This window comes from Pocillopora verrucosa, chromosome 12 (assembly GCF_036669915.1).
Source record: "Pocillopora verrucosa isolate sample1 chromosome 12, ASM3666991v2, whole genome shotgun sequence".
Lineage (NCBI taxonomy): Eukaryota > Metazoa > Cnidaria > Anthozoa > Scleractinia > Pocilloporidae > Pocillopora > Pocillopora verrucosa.
The window spans coordinates 4,909,332-4,920,016 of NC_089323.1; the positions used below are offsets into that span (position 1 = coordinate 4,909,332).

The 10,685-nt window shown below is 36.7% G+C and overlaps 3 protein-coding genes across 3 annotated transcripts in view; 1 reads left to right on the forward strand and 2 right to left on the reverse strand.

Annotated features, from left to right (window-relative positions):
* Nucleotides 1–313: 313 nt before the first annotated feature.
* Nucleotides 314–3,847, reverse strand: LOC131798151 (cation channel sperm-associated auxiliary subunit TMEM249-like). Its single transcript, XM_059115802.2, has 6 exons — nt 3,733–3,847; nt 3,049–3,152; nt 2,270–2,453; nt 1,772–1,857; nt 871–949; nt 314–390 (listed from the first exon to the last, which is right to left on the reverse strand). Exons 1-6 carry the CDS (start codon nt 3,845–3,847, stop codon nt 314–316), a joined length of 645 nt encoding a protein of 214 aa, XP_058971785.1.
* Nucleotides 3,848–4,832: 985 nt separating this feature from the next.
* On the reverse strand, nt 4,833–9,476 carry LOC131798143 (protein Abitram-like). Its single transcript, XM_059115792.2, has 6 exons — nt 9,370–9,476; nt 9,230–9,281; nt 7,541–7,744; nt 6,768–6,837; nt 6,202–6,319; nt 4,833–5,746 (listed from the first exon to the last, which is right to left on the reverse strand). The coding sequence occupies exons 1-6, from the start codon at nt 9,446–9,448 to the stop codon at nt 5,733–5,735; spliced, it is 537 nt and encodes a 178-aa protein (XP_058971775.1). The 5' UTR covers nt 9,449–9,476; the 3' UTR covers nt 4,833–5,732.
* LOC131798144 (trafficking protein particle complex subunit 5-like) overlaps nt 9,470–10,685 on the forward strand; it is a 10,296-nt gene continuing 9,080 nt past the window's right edge. Inside the window, exons 1-3 of the mRNA XM_066158783.1 lie at nt 9,470–9,573; nt 9,647–9,735; nt 10,430–10,560. Of these exons, the coding sequence (XP_066014880.1) occupies nt 9,505–9,573; nt 9,647–9,735; nt 10,430–10,560 (289 nt within the window). The 5' untranslated portion in view covers nt 9,470–9,504. The remainder of the gene's footprint in view (nt 9,574–9,646; nt 9,736–10,429; nt 10,561–10,685) is intronic.

The window sequence follows — 10,685 nt, forward strand, 5'->3', positions numbered from 1 at the left end:
AAGTAACCACGAGTTTATATAAGTATGGAACACGTAGGTTCCCATCCCTTCGAAACAAGACAAAACACCTCTTTCTTCTTCCTCTCTACCGACCTCAAAATTTGCCATTTTGTTATTCCACCCTTATCACTGTTTTACAAGTTGTTTGTCCAAAATAATTCAGCTGTAGTTCAGTTTACTCAATTTACCCAACCAACCTCTTGAATTTACACATCAGAAGAAAGTTAAACGTTTTGTTGAGGGCTAAATTGAGTAAATTTATGAATTTAAGTCAACGAGGATGTGAGATCAGAATATAATGATCTAAGGAGGATTACACAGGCTGCTCAACATTAAATTTGCTGTTCTTAACACTTGGGACATCAACCACAGGACGGTGTCGAATGACATCTGCCATAAGTTAAGGCTGTTCTGAAGATTATAAGACCGGGAATATAAGGTAATCAGAGAATAACTTATTTCTGCAAGGGTTTCCGAAATGTCAGTCGCTACCGACACCAGGTCTTCCCAGGAGGGTCTCAATGGGGTGATGGCTTTTACGGCTAACGGTTAAAATTTTGGCCAATTTACGGCTAACGGTTAACACCTTTCCATTGTTTCCACCAGTCATATTTTTATTGTTAACTTTTTTTTTACGACTTACGGTTAGAATTTGTCAATTTTTACGCCTAACGGCTAAATTTTTGGGCCGTTTTACAGCTAACGGTTAACCCCACTGAGACCCTCTCGCAGGACTTATCTAACCCAGGCGATTACATTACACGATTTGTTATGTACGTCTTTGCGATTATTTCCATTCTTTCTAAATTATTCACCTTTGTAAACATTATCACAAAATTATGAAAAATGTCTGTTTTGACCAAAAGATACGGTCTCTTGAACTGGCTTTTACATCAAAGTAGTTAAGATTAAGATTTTCCGCCAGCCTCTTTGCCAAAACACGCAGCTTCTAAAGAAAAAAAAAGTTTATTAAAATAAGACAAGAAGAAAAGACAGCGTCTTAACTCATCGTCGTAAATATTCCATTTAAGACAATATTATCTCAGCCTGAATCAATGTTATCACTCAGATAAATATCAAAGCAAATGGATGCATTCTTGGTCATTGTCTAATTTGATGCCATCAAAAATTGTGCAGTGGCCATTTAAAATATTAGTCCTTGATTTCATAATCATCCCGCACGACAATTATTGCATGAGAGAACAAAATCCTCCACCAATCAGATTGCGCAGATCTATATAACCGCTTGAGTATTTAAGCAGGCAATAGGCGATGGAAGAAAGTTGTTTTCACTTGATTTGTGGCAAACCTTGAACAGTAAAATCCACGAGTTTTACTGGGAGTCTCAGAAAATAACTAACATCGGAAATGTCTATGTTATTTTGTATCAAGGAAAAAATCCTATCTGGTGTGAGGAAACTGAAGTGCAAACAGCAGTCGTATGGTGACACGCTCAAGACAATAAAATTTACGTGCACTGGCGTTGCAAACATCATTCAAAAAAGAGCTGTCACATATGTAGCAATTATCAATACTGAATTCCATTGTCAGCTGAGGTAAGTTCTCAGTGATGCTCTGTCAGGAAACAAACGATTTATATCAAGTCTAGATATATATAGCCTGACCTCCCATTCCGTTTATTTCTACGTTAACATGATATCAAGCTGATCTGAATTTCAATGTTAGATAATAAATTAGCGATGTACGAAGAAGAAGATTGGTTGACAGTTACAACTGAGAGAAATTCTAAGAATTTAACTAAATCACTTGCCTTATCGTTTTTGGAATAAGATGTGATCTTTTGCTCCGTCAGGTGGAATCCGTTAAATACGACATAGTAATACATTTCACCCGCCCCTGAGAGAGAAATGATAACTGTTTAGTCTTAATTGAATGGATCACGCAACGCAGGTGACTTAATGTAGAGAACGAGTGCATGACTAGACAGGTTGGTTTTACGATTGCGACTGCGCATAGCGAGAACAACATTGCCTTACTGCCTAATCAGGATAAAACCCAAGTATGGGTGTGACTATAAAAGACTATCGGCAATTGCGTCTCAGTTAGGGGAAAAGTTTGGAAGGATGGTTCAAAGACGGCGTAAATACAAAACTGAGGGAAGAAAAATAACTGGACAAGGTTGACGCGTGAGGCACACACGTTTTCTCGTCCACAATACTCATCCCACTCGCGTCAGAGAGAGAACGACTACAACTAGTGTAGAGATGTCTAAGTTAGACCACGTTTTGATCTATTCCCGACTTCTTACCGTGCTTTTGCGCTTTAAGTCTAATGTAAACGTTATGGAAGTTGCCATTCTCCACAGAATGTTCTCCAATTACACACACGTACTGCGCACGCTCCCCGTCTAACACGCATGTGCGGTGTCCTCTGTTCTCCCACGCCATGATAGCTGATACACCACCCACAAGGATGAGAAATACCATGTATTGCTGGTAAAGAGTGGGACAATGTAAAATGTAAATTAAACCAGCTCTCAACACCTCTCTATGCAAGCACAATTGAGAATTCACCACTCTTATTAATTCTTGTGAATAATCAAAGCCGTGATTAAATATTTAACTGTGACTTTTGAAGGCTTTATACTTATTCGTTGTCTTTTCATAAGAGTCTGGTGTTCTATCAAAACAAAGTCATTCAAAATGAATTTTTTAAACGATTCTCAAAACCCGTCTTCCGGACGGTAAACTAAAATTTTGAGTAAAATTTATCAAATGATCACCCTTCTGCGCAAGAAACTCAGGTAGAGATTGCGCGCAGAAAAATCACAAGAATCATTAATGACCTAAAAATTCTGATCCGTGTTTATCACGTGCTGGCGAAAGCGCATGTATCAAATCGATGAAAGACACACTAGTGTTGATCACCTTTGGATCGAATCAGATTCAACTGGCAGAGAATTTATGAGAAGGCAAGTTATCTAAAGTCTTATTGTCCAAGAATATTTAACGACTGTAATTTTTGTTTGAGTTGTTTTGTTTTAGTTTAGCATGTGTTTTAATGTAATCGTTTATCAAATATACTTACGCTGGCCTCAAACGCAATTCCCCACGTAATCAGTGCAACTATTGAAACGAAAGCCGTAAGTGTTCCAATGTAAAATCGTTTTCTACTCAGAGCAAGAACGAACTCTGCAAATTAATCAAAAACTTTGAATCAGTTGCGGCTGGTTCAATTTGACTCGGCAAAATTTGATTTTTTGGCCTGTGTAAGGTAGATATAATGATAATCGAGTTGAGAGAAGTACAATTTTTTTCTGAAATAAAACGGGTGATTTCTACATCAACAAAATCATTACGTATCCCAGAATGCTTTTCACCCCTCAAGGAAAGTTGCTCCTATAATGGTGATCATCTCTTCAATAACCAGGAAAAACAACCGTTGATCGAAAAAAAGACCTGTTGCATACTCGCGTAAATAAAGATTGGAAAAAGGAAGCGAGAGTCAGTTTCCAAAACTGCGCACGTCCAGTCATTTTTATTGCATAAATCGACTCTCAATGTTTACAAGAAAAAGCAAAAGAAAACAAAACAAACAAAAGACACGGACAAGAAAAAATGAAAAGAACTGACATTATTTACATTATGCTTTGACTAAACCACCAATCCTAAACAGAAATTCTGTCGGAAAGAAATTTTCAGCCGTAATCAAGCCTACTTACATTCTACCACTCATACTTCTAGTAGCGTGAACAACCACATTTCCACTTACTATTTCGTTCAACCATGTTAAATGGATGATATGGGTTACTTTGAAGCCTCCGGTTAAAGATGGCTTCTGGCTTCTCAAGGATTTCAAGAGCTTTCAGTGTCTTTTTAAAACCCATCGTGAACTGTTATCGTGTGGAGTATTTCATTTCGTTCCAACTCGCTATGACCTCATTGAGCTCTGTGACGTCCGTTCTCGCGCGTATCCGTTACAAACCTATCCGTGACGTAAAACGTTGTCTCTCGCGTTGCATTCTGGGATTAATTTTGCAAAGGCGTTGTTTTGTCAGATAATGAAAGTGCACCAATGAGCCGTTGGTAGTCTGTCTGGTCTCTTTCGGTATGAAGCGAGCTTCAGATGAGAGAAGGGATTGGGGCGGCATTTGAGTTGAGGCACGAACTTCTTCGGCGAAAGAAAAAATTTGAATTTTTTGCCTACTTCTTTCAGTCGTTATTCTCTATTAGCTGTGGAAAATCTTTTTCTGCTATTTTGCTGTAGCGCTGATTTAAGAACTATACGAAACGTGAGTTAAATACGAGTTCATTTTCGCCATTTGTCGTAAAAAACTTCACGCATAAACTCGTTATCATGTGTGAAGATCAAGCGACTATTAGTCGTGAAAGCTTAAAAACAGCGCGCAAGTTACCAGAATTGCAACAAATTACCACGGGAAGCTAAAAGTGCGCCAGAAACGGAGGTTTAAAGCTTTGTTTACGATCGGAATGTCTTCTGCTCACAGGTATTAATCTGAAAAAACTCGAGATCCAATCTTTTTTTCTACATTCAAAGTTTGCTTAAGAAATCCCAAATTTTTGTAGATTGGAAACAAAATCAGTTTATTGCAATTGCTTCGGTGCACTATTGACATTTTAACTCCGCAGTGGTGATTAACATTTAACTTCTCCCTATAATATCAATACACTATCAAGCAAACAGGTAACGAGAATACTGAAACTTATCGCAGGTCAGAGTTGTCATCTTGACCAAAGAGCAAATTCTCGCAACTATTACAAGGGCATGCAAAGCAGTTATAAGGGAGAATTCAAAATCAGATCTTGGAAGTTTAAGGGTTTTAAAGACTAAAAAACCACAAAACATGCCCATCGTTTGTAAATGACTGGTTTTATTTCGATTCAACTAGCAAGTTGCCAAAATAAAGTCAGTGATCGTCTCGAGCTTTATTAAGAGAGGGGGATTGGATCTTTTCATGTCCAGTATTTCGGGTACATGATAGCAATTGCTTATTTTATAGCTCCTTTTAAGCATAAAATTATACCATTACCAATCGGTTTTTCGCACAGTGTTAAAATCCTATCCTCGGTTTCTCTTAAAAGTTTGAATATAAAACTGGATACAATATATCCATTTCAACTGTGTACTAAAACGAGAGTACAGCCGCTATTTTCAGATAGAATGTCGTTTTCCCGTAATCGATAAAACCAGTTTTTCACCCAAGGTGAGGAAATTAGGAAAAGCTGGCCTTTCACAACTAACATCTCTACAACAATGTTATTTTGCACATGAATGAAGTGTGGACCCACGTAGTATATCGGTTATAGCGAAAGTTTTTTTTTCGTCTTGTCACGAACGTGGGATAAAGAAAGAATTCTGAGTCTCTGTGAGGAATCGAACCTCAAACCTTCGGATTCCGCGCTCCAATGCTCTACCACTGAGCCACAGACTCCACGGTAAGAAAGCCATTACGAAGTTAAACACGTGCTCTATGTTGACGAATGCAATGGCTGACGATATTCTCCTCGTTTCCTCAAACATCAACGAACCATCAACAAGACTGCTAAAGAAAAGTAATCTTTACCATCACACAATCTTTTTCCTACTGCTCTTCATCATACCATTTTCATTCACAGCCACAGTTGCAGCCATTTGCCCTGGAACCTTCATTTGCCTTCGGAAATCTTCCAAACGCCTTCGGAAGTGTTTGGGTGTCTTCTTCGTAAACGATTGGGTCCTCTACAAAAACCCGGACACTCTTGAGATAAATATCACCCGCTTTTGACTAAAGAAAAGATGGAAGGTATCAGAATATTGTTCATATCATGAAACTCGTTTGATTGAAATGGTTTAAAAGAGACTTGTGTTGTGCTGTGTCAGTGCTGTTCATCACTGTGAGGCGCTGTACAGAATAGTGCACTTCATGAAAGAATCCATAAACTATATTCTTCTACCTTTAACCTCTTTGCACCTAACATCAGTATGCTGTGCATATTCTCCATACTGTTCTCTATATTTTTCCTTAGGTGCTGACAAGGAGAATTTGTTGAACAATCAACAGTTTCTTTAGTTGGTGATCATGTCCTTTATTCTCACGCCTATGCTTGATTCAGGGGTGATATCGTAAGAGAATTTAGATGCTTAAGTCACTCTAAGGGGCGAAAGGGTTAAAGTTCTAAAATCAAATCTTTTCTTACCTAGAAAATGTCCACAAAATAAAACAAATTGTTAATCTCATACCATCTAGTGCTTTCCTGTCCTCTAAAAGTTGTTCATAGTCTTCTTTTGTCAAAAGTCCATTCAGAATATTCTCAGTGAGTTTTGGGAGGACTACAGCAAGGTAGCCTTCAGTTTGTGGCTAAAGGAAAAAAAGGAAAGCAGAAAGTGTTAAATAAACTTTAATCTGGATGTAGTTATTACACCTTTCAGCTGGAAGCATAATCAGCCAAGAACTCTGACAAGATTGAGGTTGCGTATTTTCATTTGTTGCACAAGACATGTGAGCAAAAAGTACAGCTGTCCCACATTTCTAGAATTTCTCCTTACAATATCAAAACAATATTAAGCAGACAAGTGATGAGAACAAAGAAAAATATCAATAAGGAGATTATCGATTGATCCAATACTAAATTCTTTAAACTACATGTAGCATCATGAGAATTGTATGGGAAACAGCAAAGAGAATTATTAATGAGATCTTAAGAGTGAAAGGGTGAAATGCAGCACAATTAAAAACTTTTGAAAATCCCTCCTCTCAATACTAATACAAATTAATACATTAATTTACAGATTTGTTAGTGCCAAACCTTTTCTAACAACAGTTGTGGATTTGTGACCAGTTTTTCATTAGCTTCAACCAGCTTTCCTCTGATGCAGCTATGTATGAGATCATGATATATAAAAACACATCAAGCATTAAAAGTTTGTATAAACCCCTTAACTCCCATGAGTGACCAAGATAGAATTTCTCCTTACAATATCAATACAATATCAAGCAGACAAGTGATGAGAATAAAGAAAAAAACCTTAGGGGATTAAAAGTTGATCCAATACCAAATTCTCCAACCAACATCGCAAGAATTACACTGCAGACAGTAAGGAGAATTACTAATGAGATCTTGGGAGTTATAGGGTTAATATGTGAAATCTCCAACCTAATATCAGAGTGTCTCCTGGATAGGAAAAAAAAAATTCTTCCAACCACTAGTTCAGCTTCCTAAATCCCCCAAATAGTAGCAAATTTGAATAGTTTTTTTTCTTCTTAAAGAGAATGGCAGACAATATAAATTTTACAATTATTAAGAAAGAATTATGTTTTCTGTCTGAGCATAGCTGTTGTAATTTTGCTGATGTCCCTCCTAAGGAACTTCAATTTGTGGGCAGAGACTGGGACAAAACAGCTACAAGAAAATTTGGGTAGGGGTGGGTTGGGGGAAATCATCCCATCTTACATCTTCAGATTTGTAGAGTTTGGCAACTCTGACATTACAAATGCCTAAGTATATTCTCTGGTTTGACACTAGACAAGATTTAAAGTGTAAGGACTAATTTTTCATTGTATATAAAAAATATTTCATACCTATACAGTGAATATTTGCTGCCATCTGAACTTGTGACTTCACAAATTAAAGACTCTGGTTGTAAATGCTGAGCACCTTTCTTCCCTTTCCCAGAAACTTTGTTATCCAATCGATTCACCTTGGTGCTCACTTGAAAATTCACTTTCACAATCTGCTTACATTGGAGTAAAGGGTGACTTGGTGCTACAGTAATCACACATATCCTGAAAAAATGAAGATCAAAATATTTTGCCATGATTCTGAGGTAAAAACAAGAACCTGCTGTAAATCATAATAATCATTACACTGCCAGAACTCATTCAAGCTCATCTCAATACCACCAAGGTGATTCCTCGGTATTTCAATGCGCATCCTGTACTGCACACAACAACAAGTAAATTACCCCTTTAACTCCCAGAAGTCACTGACATCTAACTTCTCCCTATAATATGCATACATTATCTAGCAATCAAGTAATGGGAATACTGAAACTCATCAGATAGAAGTTTACGTCTTGATCTAACACCCTATTCTTATAACTAATTTACTGGGAAATGTGTAGCAGCTAAAGGGGACATCTTGATCTAACACCCTATTCTTCTAACTAATTTACTGGGAAATGTGTAGCAGCTAAAGGGGACATCTTGATCTAACACCCTATTCTTCTAACTAATTTACAAGAAAATGTGTAGCAGCTAAAGGGGAGAATTGACAATCATATCCTGGGAATTAAAGGTTTAATCTAGTAAAGTATGCAAAATCCAAGAACATACTGTACAGTATTGTTTGTTTGTTTTTTCAATTAACCCTTTAACTCCCAGATCAAATTGTAATTCTCCTTACTGTCAACTATACAATTCTTATAATATTAGTTCAGAGAATTTAGTATTGGATCAACAAATTATCCCCAAATTGATATTTTTCTTTATTCGCATTACTTATCTGGTTGATATTGTATTGATATTGTAAGGAGAAATTCTCTCTTGGTCACTCATGGAAGTTAAAGGGTAAATGGACAAGATAGACAGGTACGAAAGTCTTTTAATCTTGAGCAAACACAGTTACCTGTATTTTTCATTGCTTAATCTTGGTGTAAAATTATTCACTTAATTTTAAGTATTGAAAAAAAAATTGAAAAAATAAAAATCTAAAGGAAAAATGATAACACTAAAAGCATGTATAAGGTGCAAATTATGACCTTGAAGGCAATGCTCTGGGTATTCTACCCAACAAGTTTTTTCCAAAACTCTAATGAAACAATGCACGTGATAATTACCTGTAAGTATACAGGTACATATATGGGGTCAGATAATTGTAAAATTTATATTGTCTGCCATTCTCTTTAAGAAGAAAAAAAAAATATTCAAATTTGCTACTTTTGCAATTATTTAGAAAGAATTATGTTTTCTGTCTGAGCATGGCTGTTGTAATTTTGCTGATGTACCTCCAATTAAGCAAGCACAGAGACCTACCTTTTATGTTGTGGTTTTTGAAAAGACAATTTTTAATTCAAAGGAATCACCCTAAGTGAATAAAATTACTCTGCATAGAAACGACATTGAAATTCGAAAGTTAACTGCAGTTTAGGCAAATGCAGAAAAATAAGTCTGTAAAAGATATATGCTCCTCAGATGCATTTTCCTTTGATGGCTTAAACTGCATTTTTTCTGTGAATATCAAGTCGTTCCTTGCTTCTTCCAGCTTCTTACTTGTTTGAATGCTGCAGCACACATTGATCTTCGCAAAATTTCCCCATTATATCTGTGAATTTTAGCAAAAAGAGAATAATCTAAATTTTACCCTAACAAACATCGACAAAAGCAAACTTTAAACTGTAATCATGACAAACCCGTTTTAAAAATACGCGTAAAATATCGATCTACGACTGATTTTCTTTCCAGACGCTCTGCATCTTCTGCATCCGCCATTTTGTTACATTATTGCCAGCCAAGCCTTCTACCTTAGCAGCCAGGTCTAAAACAAGATGGAGTCAGTCCGGAGAGGTAGATCGTCAAACATCCTTGAAAAACCGCTCAGTAAAGGGCGGAATGAGGTATTCAGTGGTTGATCTTTAATCGGCTGACTACTTTTTTGTGCTCTTAGAACGATCCATATGTTTTTTGTAGATAAATGTCAGCACTTTTGGCTTGCTGTTTTCGGAGATGGTTCAGTATTGCCAAAACAGAGTTCACACTGTACCGGAACTTCAAACCAAGTGAGTGAAAACAGAACCTTAGGAGCGAAAATATCATACTTTATTTTATTAATCTCATGCGATGGCATTCCTGTTTAGCTAATTGGGAGACTGTGATTTTTAATATGTCATCTACTGGTTTTACGACTGTCTCGTACAGGATGAAAATGTTGTGGAAGTAATTCAATTGATTGACTGATATGTGACAAATAGACTGATGCTCGATCGCTCTGACGGAAGGCTAACGTTCGTAACGTCAGTCTTTAAACTCTTTACGGTGACCAATTTACGTTTTAAACTCAGTTGATAACTCTAAATTAACCTGACGCAGCACCACATTTTCTGCAGAATAATGACCGTTTAACTGACTACTGGTTGACCGAATCACGGAAGTATTTAGATCGTGAGCTGTGCAGACAGAGAGACAAATAAAAAAGACCTTCTATTTAACTTCTGTTAAAATTTATGTTATTTACCATGGGTAGTGGGGTTTCAATCTTGTTTAAGGTCCTCAGTGCATAGTTTTTTTCTGTATGAACACCACAAAAATTCCATACAGTGGTCTGTATAGTGAAAAGCTGGACTTACAAGCACACAATTAGCCAATCAGATTCAAGGATTTAGGATTCTGGTGCACATAGATACTTCCAAAAAAATAATATGGATTTCTTGGGCAGTTTATTGTTAGTGATTTTGATTCTAATCATTTAAACAGGTTGTCAGAATTAGGCCAACAAGTTGGTTCCAGAGTGCTTGATGTGTTGGTGTTGAGAGAGAAAGGACTGAAAAGGGAAGTGAGAGTACTAAACATTCTCCTTTTCATTAAATCAGTTTTGTGGAAAGTAAGTAAAAAGTATTATTAATTAACCCTTCACCTCCCATTAGTGACTAGGAGATAATTTCTCCTTACAATATCAATACAATATCAAGCATCAAAGTGATGAGAATAAAGTAAAATATCAATTAGGGGA